Raw genomic sequence first — 16,990 nt, 5'->3', positions numbered from 1 at the left:
AAGTTTGAGGCAAACCTGAGTTACCAAGTGAGTTCAAGCTAATGTGGACTGCATAGTGAAACTGTCTAAAAAAGATTAAAAAAATTTTATTGAGCCACATATGATGGCACATGGCCTGTAATCCCAGCGCTGAGAGTCTGAGGCAGGAGGATTGCTATGAGTTCCAGGCTAGTGTGGATTACATCGTGAATTCAAGGCTACCCTGAAGCCACGTAGTGAGATCCTGTCTCAAAAACCAAAGAAAGAAAGAAAAGGAATTTTCACCATGTGGGGGCACATGTTTGTAATCCTAGCACTCAGGAGGCTAAGGCAGGCGGATTATCACAAATTCAAGGCCAGGGGCTGAGGATTTAGCTCAGCGGCATAAGCACCTGTCTTGCAAGCAGGCAGTCGTGAGTTCGATCCCTGGTACCGATAAAAAGGAAAAAGACAAAAAAAAAAAAAAAAAAAAAAAAAAAAAACAAATTCAAGGCCAGCCATTGCTACATAGGTGAGACATTGTCTCAAATATACAATGTAAAAGAAATGAGTTATTCTTCCTTATATTTGTTACTGATTGTTTCCCCCCAAAACACTGTGCATGCCAAATTATAAGGCTGAAGATACTTAAATTGTTTTTTTTTTTTTTTTTTTGTCATTTTCCTTTTTATCCGGGGATCGAACTCACAACTGCCTGTTTGCAAGGCAGGTGCTTATGCCGCTGAGCTAAATCTCCAGCCCCTCAAGTGTGTCATTTTAATCATAAATATTTCAGTATGTATTTCTAAAATAGTTATCAATGTAAAGTCTAAACAAAAATAATGGTTAATTTGAAATACCTGTTTCTGTCTTTCATTGTTGCTGTATAAATGATAAATTTGACCATTGATATTTATTTGAATCAGAAGTCAGATGAAATTCACATTTCTCATTAATTGGTATATTTAATTACTCTTGGTTTGTAAGTTATCCATGTTTTTTCTTGACCTTTCTTTGGATTATATGTTTTTGGTGTTTTACTAAATAGCCCAGACTCTCTTTGAACTCGTGATCCTCCTGCCACCTCTATTGAAGTATAATCTTGGCTCAACTAAAAAATTCCTTTGCTATAACATTGGCTATCATAGGAAAGTAGTTTGCCCTCTAAATCACTTCGGTGAAAACTCAGATTTATGATGACAAGGGTAGGGCTAATGCAGTTTTGTAATAGCACATTGTAAGACATCTTAGCCCATTTCCTAACCTTGCCCTGTATGTCAAATAGCTTTTGTGGATAGCTCAGGTCGTCTTCTTAAGGGACCTTGTTCACTTTTTTAAAATTTTACATTAAGTATGACGTGTCCTCTGACATCTACTTCTAACACCATGTTTTTTAATCAAGACTTGGAGAATACAAGTTTATCATTTTCATGTCAGTATGATGATCTTTACTTGGTATGTGATGTGTGGTTTTTTTGTTTTGTTTTGTTTTTAAATAGGTTCAACTTAAACTCACTGTGTAGCTCAGGCTGCCCTTGAACTCAGGTTAATCCTCCTGCCTCATCCTCCCTAGTACTAGGAGTAAGTGTGTGACACCACAGCTGGCTACTTAATTAGCAAAGGAACTTTTTGTGCTCTCATGTTTAAGTGTTTCTAAAACATTACATGAATGTTATTAACAGGCTATTTCCAAGTGTGTTTGAACTGACTTGAGAATATTGATTATAAGGAAGCTAATACTTCATTTAAATATCACTAGATTTCATAATAATTAGTCACATAATAGCATTGGTTTTATTTGATTGCAGATTTTTTACTTATTTCAAAAATAGTGCTGGAATGGGTATAGTGGTTTCTGTCAGTGTATTGGAGTCCATTAGTCAGGGGATCTTTCAGTAGGGCGATTTGAGAAGTGAGCTGTGTGAACATTGTGGGTGTGAGTAGCCTTCTGGGAAACAGGAAGGCACATGTTTTAAAATACATGCATGCCTGGTGACACATGTTGAAGAAGCCGCTAAAGTCTGTGTGCCACAAACGTGAGTGAAGATGGAGAGAAGATGACAAGGAAAAGGCTTTACTGTGGTACCAGGACCTAGTCTTGAAGCCTTGGTAAGTTACAGTTAGATTTTGACTTGCACTTTGGGTCAGAGCCTTTGGAGGACTTTGAGTAGATTGTGAAATTTGGAGTGTGGTGGGCTGACTTTGTTTTCAGGTTGTTCTGGCTATTTGTATAAGAAAAGTTACTTTTAGGAAAGCAGTGCAGAAGGAAGGAGATAGCGGAGTGGGAGGGTGAAAAGAAGGTAGGACATGATACGATCTAAGTATGAAAATGCCAGATTAGACACTTGGTTATAGGTTGTGGTTAGGAGTCAAGTCAGTGATAGTCCCGAGGATTTGGCTTGCAACTACAAAGGTGGACCTGGCATTTGAAGAGATGGTGTTGGCCTGGAGTACACTGCTGAGTAGCATAGGATTGCACTTGGTATCTGGGTATGTTAGGTTTGGAGCCCCCTGTGATGTTGATACATCAAAGAAATGTGGGGTTGGCTGTTGGATTTATGACTTGAGAATTCAGAGACTGGGGCCAATACATGATTTTAAGTTGAAAACTCAGTTCAGCATGGAGACTGAGCAAGAGGCTGGTGACAAGATAGAAAAGGCACTGGATGCTAGAACTGTCCTGAAGGCCAGGTCCAAAGGTGATTTGAAGAAAAGGCAACAATTTTAAAATATGGTGGACTGAGGCTTGAGCTTTGACTGAAGCCGTATGAAGTGTACTTTCTGCAAAGGGTTTTCCGTAGTAGTATGATGAGGATGCAAGTGTCTGGTAGTGTACTGTTACTGTGTACAAATACGAGTTACCACTGGGCCTGGAGATAGATCAATCTCTGTTTTTTTGTTTTTTTTTTTCTGTTTTTGGTGGTGTGAGACGGTCAGGCTGCTCTTGAACTATTTTATAGCTCAGGCTGGCCTGGAATTCATGGTGATCCTCTTGATGGAATTATAGGTGTGCACCACCATACGTGGCCCAACAGCGTTTCTAATGTGTATTTTACCTCGTTGGTAAGTCTTGCACACAGATGCACTTTGATTCCAGTTTGTCTTTATTTCATTTACTTTATAGCTATGATACTTGGGTGCATAGTAATGACGTTGATGCAGAAATCGAAGACCCACCAATTCCAGAAAAGCCGTGGAAGGTAAATGCATATTAATACTCTCCCACCGGTCTCTTTTTTTCTCTCATTGTTACGTAGCCTTAGGCTTTCTTAGTCCTCCTGCGTAAGTCCTAGCTAGGCCACTCTGTGAATTGGGATAGTTAAGCAAGAGCACAGGTGAACATAATCATAAGTGTTTTTCCTTGAGTTTTTGTTTTGTTTTGTTCTTTTAGCCAGGGTCTCACTATAGAGTCCAGATTGGCCTTGAACTTTGGATCCTCCTACCTCAGCCCAAGTACTGGGATTATAAGCATGCTCCTCCACCCCCTGCTTTCCTTCCATTTTTAACATATAAATAATTTTATTTATTTATTTATTTGTTTATTTATTTTATTTTTTTCTGTGGTACCGGAGATCGAACTCACGACCTTGTGCTTGCCAGGCAGGCGCTTATGCCACGGAGCTAAAAATCCCCCACCCCATATAAATAATTCTTGACCTATGTATTCAACCTAGATTATTAGTGGATTTTTAAAACCTTATTTTTAAAACCTATATTTTTGTTTAGACTTTGAGAAAAAGCTTTTGATTTCATATGTAGAAATTGAAATTAACAAAAATTAGTCTTTGATAAAAAGTTTTTTTAAGATAGGATCTCATTTTGTAGTTCAAGCTAACCTTAAATGCGTAAGTCCTGCCTCAGCCTTCTGAGTGCGGGATCTACAGATGTGTATCACCACTCTTGGCAAAAGTACTTTAAATTGAAATAATTTCCTTCCTGTATTCCTGCCTGCTTATTGTGGTACTGGGGAGGGAACCCAGGGCTTTCACACTGAGTCATGGCCCCACTTCTTTTCTTTTTCTTTTTTTTTTTTTTTTTTTGTATTTTGAGATAGGGTCTCACCAAGTCACTGAGTCGTTCAGGCTGGAGTCAAGTATTTTATTCGTTTTTGTTGCTGGACATCCAACCTCAGGTCTCATACATGTGAAGGAACTGAGCTGTGTCTCAGCCCTGTGCTCAAATTTGGAATTACTCATTAGGAAGTATTAAATTTGTTTTGCTTTTCAAAGTTAAAGTTCTTCATATGTAAATTTGAGACTTTTTAGCTTATAATCCTAGCCCTCTTGGAGGATAGGCAGGAGGGTTAGAAGTTGAGCACAACCAGGGCCATTTAGCAGCACCCTGTCTTTGTAAGTCTAGGGACACTGGGATTGTAGCTCAGTGAAACAACCCTGGATCCACCCCACATCACCGAAAAAACCATAGGCTCTTGGCTTCAGGGCCACAGTGCTGTGCCTGCTTTAGAGACTGGCATGAGAATGGTCCACTTGAGTGACATTTCTGACCTTTACATCTCTGCTGTCCATGATTCTTGGATATCAGGTAAGCAAGTGTTATAAAAGATGAGAAAAATGATGCTACCCTTGTTCTGCTTTTCGGAAACTAGGCTGGCCTTTTTGGGGGAGGGGTGTGAGGCGTTGGGCCTGGGCCTCACACATGCAGAGCGCACTGCTCTGCGCCACGTCTCCTGGCCTGCAGCGACCGTGCTGAACAACCCTGCAGAAGCAAAAGCCGTTAAAAATCCCTTAGACTTTGTTGATGATATAAGACAATAGAAGAAAATTACCTTACACATTCGGTAAACACCATTTTTGCAATAGAAGCTTAAATAGTTGGTAAATACATGATTTCCACTATATTGTAAATATTGTTATGTTTGTTGAAATATGAGTAGTATTAGAATTCATACCCACCATTATCTATTTTAAAAATGAATGGATGTGTTTGTTTTAAATTGTATGTTTTCTTTTTCTTCTTGAACCTATTTTTTTTATAGTAGAATATTACTGTAATTAATACCTTAGATTCTTAACCTTTCAAATATAGGGAAAATATCAGCTAACCATGTGCCTTTTGTCAGGAAATTTAAACTGGAGTTACTTCTTTCAGTTTCTGTTACCTTATAAAATAAGTATCTGTATGTTTTTTCTAAAGGAAGAGGCAAAGAGTGCAAATTGTTTTCTTCTTTCTTTTGGTTTTTTGAGACAGGGTCTTTCTGTATAGTTCAGGCTGGCCTGGACCTTACAGTGATCCTCTTGCCTCAGCTTCCTGAGTGCTTGGGTTCCAGGAGTGCTAGTGCACACCTGGCTCAAATTGTGACTATTAATGATTTAGAAGTAGGTAATAAGAAGAATCACTTTCTAGTTAGAGCATTCCATTACCTCTGAACACTCTCTGTGTTTAGCTTGGTCTGTGTCCTTTTAGTCACTGTTCTGATGTTCTGATGACTTTTCCTTTGCAGTAATTTACCATAAACACATATGAGGTGCACATAACCCGTTTTTTTGGGCATTTCTTAAAAGCTTTATTAGTGGAATTTTTTGTTTTGTTTTTAGTTTGCTAGTAGTAAAAGGGACCTTTGTTTGAGTATGTCACAGTGTATCCATTGTGTTGTGTTTGGGTGTGTGGAGGTTTCCAGCCACAGGTACTTTGAGCAGTACTACTGCAAACTTTTTTGAAAGTGTTCACTCTTTTATATGTTTAAAATTAAATCCCTTGGTCAGAGAGAATACAAACATTCACTTTTTTAAAACATATTGTTTTCCAAATAATTGTGAAAAATTATTTTGCTATGGCTGTATGTTTTCTCGTTCTGTCTCCTAGCCCGGCTGTATCAGATGACTTTAGTGTCTTATTAAGAACTTAAGTTGTCTTTGTCGTATTTCTAGTTACCATTTTTTCATGAGTCTTATGACCTTTTGTATTGCCTCCCTGATTCTCTGGTTTTCTCTTTGCATTATCTTCGTTTTGATAATCTGCACACTAACCATTGTTGGTTGCATGTGTTAGAAGTGTTTTCCTAGTAGCTTGTCTTTGTGTTTTCCAGTCTCGAAGTCATCAGGATATTCTAAATTATTGTCTGAAAGATCTTTAATATTTCCTTTCTTGTGTTATATCTGTCTTTAATTTCTCTGTAATTCTAATAATAGTGCAGTAAATTGTTTTTTGTTGTTAGGGATTGAACACAGGACCTTGTGCATGTGAGGCAGGCACTCTCACTCAACCACACCCTTGCCTTTGGAATTTTTTCATAATTGTATGCAGAAAATTATTTTCCATGGGCTGCTGTATCAATTATGTCATGAAGAAAAACATTGAAGTTGGGTTTTTCTCTTGGGTGTTCTTGTGAAACAGTGCTAGACTTAGAACTCAGTGTAGATCTTAAGTGTGACTCCTAATGAGCCATAAGCAACTTATTGAAACTGCGCCAGCGTGCTGACTGGGAGTGCTGGGGAGTGATGCTCCATGGCTTCACACGCGCAGGAGATTGAAAGGGGCTGTGTAGGCAAGCCATTTAGCAGAGTGCCTGGCACAGTTAACAGCTGCTGGTTTGTATTTTTGTTTTTTGATTTTTTTGAGATAGTGTCTCGCTATATGGTTCAGACTGTAGCCCATACTGGCCTTGAGCTCACAGTGATCCTCCTGTCTTAGCCTCTCGAGTGCTGGGATATAGGAATGTACCACCATACCTGGCACATACTGTTTTGTTTTTTGAGACACGGTCTTGCTATGTAGTTCAAGCTTGCCCTGAACTTACTTTGTAGCCCAGATGACCTCAAACTCATGACGATCCTCCTGCCTCAGCTTCTGGTGTGCTGGAATTACAGGCATGTTGCCACCATGCCCAGCCTTTATACTGTTTTTAAAAACTTTTATAAAAGATTTTTGGATAGTTACAAAATATGCAGTATGTATATTCATTTCTTTTTTACTTTTCAGACAGTTTTACACTTTGGAAAGCATAGATGTTAGATATTTAAAAAAACTTTTTTTTTTATTGGTACCAGGGATCAAACTCACGACCACTTGCTTGCAAGGCAGGCACTTATGCCGCTGAGCTAAATCCCCAGCCCCATTGTTAGGTATTTTTTAACATTACCTTTTTGTTTCTCTCTTTTTCTTTGTCTGTCTTTTTGGTTCCCAGAAATTGAACCTGGCCCACCCTTTTCTGTAATAGTCATTTTAAATTAGCTTCTCATACACATTGCTTATTTACTTACTTACTTTTACACATTCAGATTTGTAGGTTTAGTAAGATCTTATTTTTTCCCTGGCATCATGTTTTGTATTTGTGTGCATTAATGTGTAACTTAATTTGTAGAGGCATCTGGGCAGATAAGGTGCCATTCAGATAAAGAAAGGCATTATCCTGAATAACCACTCTGACAGTACTTTCCTCAGTTTTAAAAACATGGAGCAGTTGGGATCCCTAGATTAACCAAATATTTTCATGGAGTGTGTATTGTCTTTTAGGGACTGTCATATCTTTTTCTCGGTGTTCTAGGAAGGGTTTCATAGTTGGGTTTACTATAGTTATGGCTCCCATAAGAATGTTTACTGGTTCTCTGTCAGCAACATTAACTAACACAAGAGAAGCAGGGAAAGGAGTGGGAAGGAGCCAATGCCTGAGTCCCTGCCACAGAGCCCCATGTGTACTTGGAGGAGAAAGTGATGGGTTTCTCTTGCTCATTGAGGTAGTGTCAATTGCCTGACTCTGGAGACAGCCTTTGTGCTTAGAGCAGTGACTATTTTGGCTACACTGTGGAGTTTCTTTTTCTTTTTCTTTTTCTTTTTGTCTTTTTGATACACAGGCTCGCTATGCAGTTCAGGCTGGCCTTGAGCTCACTTTGTAGCCCGGCCTAGTCTCAAACGCAACAATCCTCTTGCCTCAGCCTCCTGCATGCTGGGATTACAGGCATGAGCCACCATGCCCGGCCACTGTGGAGTTTCTTAATCAATAAAAGAAATGGAATAAAAATTAGAATAGGTAGCTGGGCGTGGTGATACACACTCGTTACCCCAGCACTCAAGAGGCAGAAGCAGGAGGATCACTGGAGGTTTGAGACCACCCTGAACTACATAGTGAGACTATTTATCAAACAACAGAAAAAGAAGAAAAGGCTAAGTTACACCTTATATATCTATTCCTAGTAGTGCACTCTTAAGTGTTTTTTGTAACTAAGACTTTGAAAGTAACCATCTTTTTCTTCTGAGTACTTTAAAAGCTCGAGTGAGTTTATTATTTCTGTAAATACTCATGCTTTGATGTGGCCTTAGGTTCATGTGAAATGGATCTTGGATACTGATGTTTTCAATGAGTGGATGAATGAAGAAGATTACGAAGTGGATGAGAGCAGGAAGCCAGTGAGTTTCCGTCAGCGAATTTCAACAAAGAATGAAGAGGTATTTCATTTGATGTCATTTTTCACCACCGGGTGTTTTCCTTTCTTGCCATGAATGTTATGGAATTGTCACTCATAAACTCACATGCATGCCAGCTTTTATGCGCCGTTGGGTCCTGAGTGCCGTGACAAACAGCCCTGCCCCGAGGTGGCAGCCCCCACCCCCATAGGGTGGTTAGGATTTAAAGTCACTCGTTAGGTGTGACAGTGTTACAGCTGATTTTATTTACTATTTCTTTTATTTTGTGTTCCAAATATCTTCGTAGCATAATGTAATTGTCCTGATTTTCCTTGGCAAAACTCATTTACTATCTTTTAATAACTTTGTACTCACAACTCTCCATGCATTAATAATGGATAGCATTAAAGGTCTCAGGTTTAAAAATTGACTCCTTCCTGAATGTTGCTTACTTGACACTGAATCCTTTAAGAAGTCTTGCAGCTTGGCATGGTGGAGAATGTCTATAGTCCCAGTACTCAGGAGGTTGAGCCAGGAGGATCACCATGAGTTTAAAGCTTCCCTGGGCTGCATAGTAAGTTCAAGGCCAGCCTGAACTACAGGATGAGAGACCCAGTGTCAAAGAAATAAAAAATGAGCAGTTAAATGTTTGCCCATAATTGTTTTGTTTTTCATCTTTTTGGAGCCCAGGCTGGTTTTTTTTTGGGGGGGGGGGTCGTGTACCAAGACCTCCTGCTTGCCAGACAGTTGCTTATGCCGCTGAGCTAATTCCCAGCCTCCCCCAAGCTGTTTTTGAACTCTCCGTGATCCTCTTGCCTCAGCCTCCCCAGTGCTGGAATTACAGGAGTGATCAGCCCGGAGTTTGTTACAAGTCACAGCTGTAAGTTTGATGTGTCATTTGATGAAGTTTATTGTGGTTGGGTTTGTGACAACCCAGCAGAGACGTGAGATTCTGAATTTTCCCTGGGGCTACTTACATTTATTTTACTATTTTTATATTTTAGTTGTTTGAAAAAATCTTTTGATTTTTGTCTGTTAATATGGAAAATATAATTTTTGTCTGTTTCTGTGAAAAATAAGATATTTTTTTCTTTTCACAGCCCTGTGACTACTTTTGCTAAAACTTCTTTTTGCACTATCTATATTTTTTATTTTAAAGAAAAATATTTTGAAACTAGTGTTTTTCATAGTCTTTGCATGTTTAGTTTTCCTTAAAAGTTTGACTTGGTACTTTTTTTTAAGTGCATGTTCATAGTCTTTGATGTGTCCATCACTCATGCAGGTCAGGTGCCTACCCTTAGCATATCTGATTCTTTTTCTTTCCCTTTCCTTCCCCATTCTTCTCCTTCCCATGGTCCTAAATCTCACAATTTTTTTTTTAAATTCATGTTTGTGACACAATTTACATTCACTGTGGCTCATTGTTGTGTACACAAGACATGCCCCAAATCTCTGTCCTCCCACAGTGGATAGGCTTGTGTACTTTGAGTCAGTGTGTGTACATGTGTGGGTGGAGGAGGTCCTGGGGGCAATCCCAGTGCCTGATGGATGCTGGGCAAGCACACTTTACCTTTTTTTTTTTTTTTTTTTTTTTTTCTTTTTTATCAGTACCAGGGATCGAACTCATAATCTTGCCCTTGCAGGGCAGGTTCTTGAGCTGCTGAGCTAAATCCCCAGTGCTCAAATGCACTTTGTTCTGCCAAGCCAAGTCATTCCTGTGGTACATTTCCAGAGGATCATTCAGCCCTGTTTTTTTGTTTTGTTTTGTTTTGTTTTGTTTTTTCCTCAAGCAAGTTACTTTATTTATATCGCAATTCCCTCACCTAAAATATGTGAATGAAAAACTATTTCCTCCTTCATGGAGGGGGGCTGTTGTGAGGAATAAACAACAAATATTGGAATAACAAGCAAATTAGGACAGGTCCTGGCACATGGTAATCTCCCACCCTTGTGAATCATTACATAAACTATGAATTGTGTAAAATATTTAGATGTGATTTAAAGCAAAATAAGAACTAAGTCATTTACTAGGCAAAAGTGTATAAACCTTAGCATTTGAACAATTTTTCATCTTTTGCAGTGTTTGCAGCATCCCATCTGTCATCAATTTTTAAAACAACTTGCCTTTTTCAAAGCAGTCAACTTAGTTTGTAAAGAAATAATACAGCCCTGTTTCTTAACTCCTTGGGTGTTTCCCCATCTGAGTAGCCAGGTGTGAACACTGCTGTAGGCAGTGTGACGTCTGGGTGCGAGTTATGAGCATCTCTTGGTGATAGCGTGGCTTGAGTGCCTGCGGATCCTGCTGAGAGTTCCCGTGTCACCTGGCGGGGTGACGGGTCTCCTCCTTAGCTTTGCACCGTTATCCCCACTCACTGACCGGGTTTGGGAAGATGTTCCCAGAACGCGAGGCTGTGGGAAGCCAGCTGGTACTTATTTCCATTTACTTCTTCCTAGCCAGTCAGAAGCCCAGAGCGGAGAGACCGAAAGGCCTCCGCCAATGCCCGGAAGAGGAAGCACTCACCCTCGCCGCCACCCCCCACGCCCGCTGAGTCGCGCAAGAAAAGCGGCAAGAAGGGGTAAGCGCCGCAGGACCTTCGCACGTGCTCCCAGTGTTGCCGGCTAGCTAACTTCTGCTGGACTCGTAGAGGGGTGTGCTGCTGTGTCAGCTGGCACTCGGGGCATGGTTTTCTTGCTGGCATTTAAGTTGCATTTGTTGGAGGCGCCTCGGATGGTATGTCCTGAGAAGTGCAGCAGGAGAGGGTTCAGAGACCGGGTACAACATGGGAAGACTGTCTCACTGCGATCATGGTGGCTCTTTGGTGTCTGCACAGCGCTTTGGCATGGTCTTCGTTCAGACCTGTACCCTGGTGCAGCAGCAGCCTTGCAGAAGCAAGGACTGCGGTCTCCTGAGGACAGAAGGGAGACCGAGAAACGCTTGTGCAGCACCTGCTCTGAAGTGCATACATGTCCTTGCAATAAAAGGTTACACACCATAATTTATTACTGCATGTTAAACTGATGAAAACTTCAGGCTTGTGTCGCTCAAAATACTTTTATACAGTTTGCAAAGATTATTTTTTGTTTTGTTGGTTTGTTTTGTTTTGGTACTGGGAATTGAAATCAGAACCTGTGCTTGAAATCAGAACCTGTGCTTGCCAGGCAGGCGCTTGTGCCCACTGAGTTATACCTCTGGCCCCTCATCCTCTGATATTCTTTTTGTTTGTAACTTTGCCTCACCCAACTGAGAGATGCCATAGAGTACTTAAGGTTGAATTTGCTTATTTGAAAAGACTTTTTTTTTGGCACCAGGAATTGAATTCATAACCTCACACTTCCAGGCACGCACTTATGCTACTGAACTAAATCCCTGGCCCTGAAAAGACATTTCTTTATCATGCTGTATTTAACATGAACATAGGAAAATTTGTTTTATTCATCTTCTCTGTGTCTTTTAAAGTATTTTACAAGGGCGGGGAATTAAGCTCAGCAGCATAAGTGCCTGCTTGGTAAATGCAAGGTCAGGAGTTTGATTCCCATTACCAATAAAATAAAATAAAATATTTTACCTCCGTGAAACCTTTAGGTTTTATGGGCTTTAAAAAATCATCCTGTCGGCTGGGGATTTAGCTCAGTGGCATAAGCACCTGCCTTGCAAGTGTGTGGTTGTGAGTTCGATCCCTGGTACTGATAAAAAAGACAAAAAAAAAAAAAAATTTAAAAAAAAATCATCGTGTCATTTTAATTTTGGAAAAAAATTTACCTTATGTTCTTTCAGCCGTGGCAGTTTAGTGTTTAAAGAGCTCTCTGGGAATTCTCTGCGTAGCGTGGGTCTTAGCTGGCCTAGCTCGCTGTCTCAGTCAGTGTTTTCTCCATTCCTATGAGTGTACTTAAGATTTACCTTTTTTTCCCCCGTCTAATTTTGTCTTTTTGAGAGGATCTCACTACGCATTCAGGCTGGCCTTGAGCTCACTTAGTAGCCCAGGCTGGTCTCAAACTTGCAGCAATTCTCCTGCCTCAGCCTCCCCAGTGCTGGGATTCTAAGTGTGAGGCCCTGCGCCTGGCCTTATTTTGTGTTTTTGAGACATAGTCTCACTGTGTAGTTCAGACTGGCCTTGAACTCCCTATGTAACCTGACCTTGAATTTACAATAATCCTTTTGACTGTGCCTCCCATGGGGTTAGGACTGCTGGCATGCCCTCTGTCTGGCAATTACTATCTGTTATGACCCAAAAGAAGTAACTTCTTTGCTTATATCGAAAAACACCCCCCTCCCACACCCTACTGAACTCAGGGCCTCACCCATGGTAGGCAGGTGCTACACTACTGAGCCCTCTGTTTATTTTTTATTTTGAGAACAGTATCTTGCAAAATCACTCAGTCTGACCTTAAATATAAAATTCTCTTACCTCGGCTTCTGAGGTGGCAGCGTTATAGGTATGTACCACCTTGCCAGGATTACCGAGCCTTTACTATTTTTTCTAAAACCACCACGCCCTGCTCTTTTTTGTTTGTTTGCTTGTTTTGTTTTGAGGCAAGGTTTTACTGCCTAGTTTAGGCTGGTTTTAAACTCATTGTGTAGCCCAGGCTGGCCTCAAACTTGTGACAGTCCTCCTATCTCAGTCTCCTGAGTTCTAGGATTACAGGTCCTGGTCATCTGCATATTTCTTAGCCACTTGGTTTTCTCATCTTCCTTATGCCCAGTATTTACTTTTTTTTTTTTTTTTTTTGTATTCCAGGAATTGACTCAGGAACTTGCACTTGCCAGGTGCTGGCTCTGTGCCATTGAGCTATATCCCCATTCGCCAGTATTTCTTGCACCCAGTAGCCTTTTCTGTCCTTTTTTGGCTGGTTATAAGAAATATGTCTAATTTGTTTAGTTACTATTTGCCTGTAAAAGTGGTTCAGAACACAGAGTATTAACAATAATGAAGGTAGTGCTCAGAAATCGTTCATTGTAAGGAGCTATAATTAGTCTGCTTTGTATTTTATATGTTGTGCTTAGCCAAGCTAGTCTGTACGGGAAGCGCAGAAGTCAGAAAGAGGAAGATGAGCAAGAAGATCTTACCAAGGACATGGAGGACCCAACACCAGTACCCAATATAGAGGAAGTGGTGCTTCCCAAAAATGGTTTGTATTCTTTGTGAGGATGAAGCTCATCATTTCATCTTGGGGTTCTTTTTGGAAACAAGGTCTTGCTGTGCGGCTCAGGCTGGCCTTGAATTCACTGTAGTTCAGGCTGGCATTAAACATACAGTGTTCCTCCTGCCTTAGCCTCCTGAGTGCTGGGATTACAAGCATGGGATAACTTATTCCTTGGTTTGCACTGTACTTCTCAACTTTAAAAATCAATACATTCCCACTTTCAAGGTTAGCCCTTTTGAAATGCCTTCTTTCCCAGTTGTTTATTAAGCAAGCTTGCTGTTATTGAGAAAATACATTGTGAGCAATTACTTAGCTTTAAAGTTGATGGCTTTTTAAGACCAACAGAATTAATATTTGTATCAGATACTGAAATATTCAATTATAACTTAAACCTGTTTAAATCTCTAGATATTGCTTTATATGAATGAAAATTTGAGGAGTTCTGGTATTAAATTTTATAAATCAAGTGTGGTAACTGAGTTTTTGATAATGTAAATTGTGTAATGAAGCTCAGAAAGTGCTTTAGATGTTCATGGTTTATTTTTAATTGGCCATCACTTGTTTGTGTCCTTAGTGAACAAGTAATGAATTTTCAAAAATAAAGTCCGATACACTTCAGAAATAAAAGACACTTGATGAGCATTTAGTTAATTTATCCCTTGTCACCACTCATATTTTTGGTGAGAATAGCTCTTGAGTAAGAGACAGCATAGGTCAGGTGGTGATGTTACAGCACTACTACAAATTATACAGCGCTTTAGAGGGTTAGGGTTAGGGTTACAGAAAGTAGAAGTGATGTCATTAAAGTGGATAATATTTTTTTAAACTACTGATACAAGATTTTAGGAAAAGTTAGGACTTTATTTGGTTGTCTGAAGTCAAATGACAGTTTTTATTCAATGTGATCCAAAATGAAGGAAGCCTTTGAACTTCGTAAGGGACCTTTTTTCTTTTTTTCTTTTCTTTTCTTTCTTTCTTTTTTGTTTTCTTTTCTTTTTTTTTTTTTTTTTGTCTGAGACAGGGTCTCACTCTGGAGCCTTGAGCTCATTTTGTAGCCCACGCAGGTCTCGAGTTTGCAGCAGTCCTCCTGCCTCAACCTCCTCTGAGTGCTAGGATTATAGGTGTGTGCCACCATGCCTGCCTTCTTAATCTTTTGTTTCTTTCTGTGGGCAGTTTAAATTTAAAAAATAAAGAAATAGTTAAGATTTAGGATAAGATGTATATAAAGTATGTAACTATCTTGATCTAAATTGTATGCAAGGACAGAAGAGAATTTAAGCAAACAGTTCCCTTACACATCAGAGTTATGGATAAATTTTAACGTATAAGAAACTTTCTGGATTTGGTTAATGCAACAGTGGAATAAGCTTCAAATGTACAAGGGATCTATGGAAGAAAATAAGAGGAGAGTGAATGAATTAGGAGGCTCTGAAAACAGATGAGAGACAAGTCACAAATGGAGCACTGATACTGTGGTCTCTGTGGGTTTGTGTTCAGCTCAGTGCCACAGCACCTGCCTACTGCTCCTATAGAGTGCACTGGTCCCATTCCTAAGGGATGTACCTCATGAGGTCATGACCTCCCAGAGGTTTCACCTGCAAATACCATCTTATTAGATTGGGGTCCAACAAGTGAATTTTTTGGGGGGAGACAAAATATTCAGTCCATTACCATATCTCTAGCATATAAAATCTGCTTAAAACAACCCATCTAGTTAACAAAAAAGCAGTTTACTAGAATATAATTCAGTTCATGCCCTCTTGTCTTTTTGATGTTTTTGTATGTTTTACTTCAGATGTGGTGCCATCCCAACAACATGTCTTTTTTTCCATTGTTCCTTTTTTCCTTTGAACAGTCAGTTGTACCAGGCATACTCCTGTAATCCTAGCACTAGGGAGGCTGAGGCAGGATGATCACCATGTGTTTGAGGCCAGCCTGGGCTACGTAGTGAATTCAAGGCCGTCTGCACTACAAAGTGAGACCCTTTCTCAAAACAGAGTGAAACAAAACCAGTTAATTGTGTTTTTAGAAATTTAGTTATAGAAAAATACCCATTTCTTCCAAAATATTCTTTAGTCCTAGAAATCATTGTATTAGAAAGTTGGGCAATAAAAACTTCCAATGTAGCAATATATTTTTAAGTTGATTTGAGAGAAAAAAAATTAAATATTCAAAAGATTTAAGTGAAAGAGCTATGAAAACGATAGTACCTCAAGAGATAACTACCTAAACTAGAAGTTGGTGCTAATTAATATAATTTGGTTTTGATATAGGAATGACTGAAGCAACCAAGAATGGCCACTTCTAAAATAGAACCGGGACTTTTTGTGAAGGTCATGTTTGGTTAATTTAGCATTGCACATTACTGGGGAAAGATCAGACCATTCCATAAATCCTTAATTTAATGTTCTTCTCTTTATCATATATAGGAATTTAAATTTGGTGAATAAAAACCATAAAATGAAAGTTCAGATCCTGATGTGGTTCAAATAGGTATTAACTAGCAGAAAATACTCATTGAATAAACAAATGAAAGAACATCAGATTCTAAGCCTGACAGGCTGTCAGTCAGTCTGACCTCCTAGTAGTTCATCAGCAGCACAGAGTGAGCCTATCAGTGTGTGTGAGGTGGCCGGCTTCACTGACCATGATGGTTTGCAGAACTTAAATGGCAGATGGCAAAACACACATGCTTTGAGCACACAAATGTTCTCAAATACTCCTGGTAGGATTGGAATTGATGGGCCCTTAACAGAGTTTGGCTGTGTCTCCTAGGGTTTAAATGTGTACAAGTTACAATAGGAGTTTTTAACATCCATAGGTGACTACATGTGCCCACAGTGGTAAAAGAATGGTGTCTACTGAATAGGGAACTGTTGAAAACAAGCTTAGTTGCCTTCAGTGTAGGGCTAGTTAATTTACGGTCTTAACTGTGGCACAGTGGACATACAATAATGAGGGAATTGTAGGTGAAACTCTACCTAAAATGGTCACAGAGGCACTGTTACATGAGTAAAAGCAAGTATTAAGAAATAAGCATGGTATCAATAACATTTCTATAACTTACATACATAGTTACATACACCAGCTTAAAAAAAGCTGGTGATCTTTCAGCAATACTGGGTATATGAAGGATATCAGATCTTCCCTTTTGATCTATCTGAATGAATTAATAGCACAGTAATGAATCAAGCAGATGCACAAAATGCTTTGGGAGGAGAGACTCAGAAGTTCTTTTGGTGTGGCTATGTGAATATGTCTGTTTCTGTAATGAAAATACATTGTTGCTGGAGTAAGTAATTAGATAATGTCCTTAAAAGTTCATGTTTTGCTGCTGGGCTTGTGGGTTTTGCAGGAGGGTAAGTAGTGAAGTTCTGTTTTCTTCTTAAAAATAAGCTTGTTTCTGTTTTGTCTTCTAGTAAACCCAAAGAAAGATAGTGAAAATACCCCGGTTAAAGGAGGAACTGTAGCCGATCTAGGTAAACACAGAATCCCTTTGTCTATTTTCTCTTAATTACATCATCTCTTG

At 39.5% G+C, this 16,990-nt stretch overlaps 1 protein-coding gene across 1 annotated transcript in view; it reads left to right on the top strand.

The window, feature by feature from the left end:
• The window catches only part of Smarcc1 (SWI/SNF related, matrix associated, actin dependent regulator of chromatin subfamily c member 1), a 133,017-nt gene that overhangs the window by 36,998 nt on the left and 79,029 nt on the right, over positions 1–16,990 (top strand). The window contains exons 8-12 of the mRNA XM_003477042.5: positions 3,083–3,158; positions 8,236–8,361; positions 10,774–10,895; positions 13,322–13,446; positions 16,881–16,940. Coding sequence (XP_003477090.1) covers positions 3,083–3,158; positions 8,236–8,361; positions 10,774–10,895; positions 13,322–13,446; positions 16,881–16,940 — 509 coding nt within the window. The remainder of the gene's footprint in view (positions 1–3,082; positions 3,159–8,235; positions 8,362–10,773; positions 10,896–13,321; positions 13,447–16,880; positions 16,941–16,990) is intronic.

The sequence above is a fragment of the Cavia porcellus genome, unplaced genomic scaffold (assembly GCF_034190915.1).
Source record: "Cavia porcellus strain 051 isolate PalLab524CR breed Dunkin Hartley unplaced genomic scaffold, mCavPor4.1 scaffold_14, whole genome shotgun sequence".
NCBI lineage: Eukaryota > Metazoa > Chordata > Mammalia > Rodentia > Caviidae > Cavia > Cavia porcellus.
The sequence above is the reverse complement of the archived record's forward strand: the minus strand, read 5'-3'. Positions and strand labels throughout refer to the sequence as shown.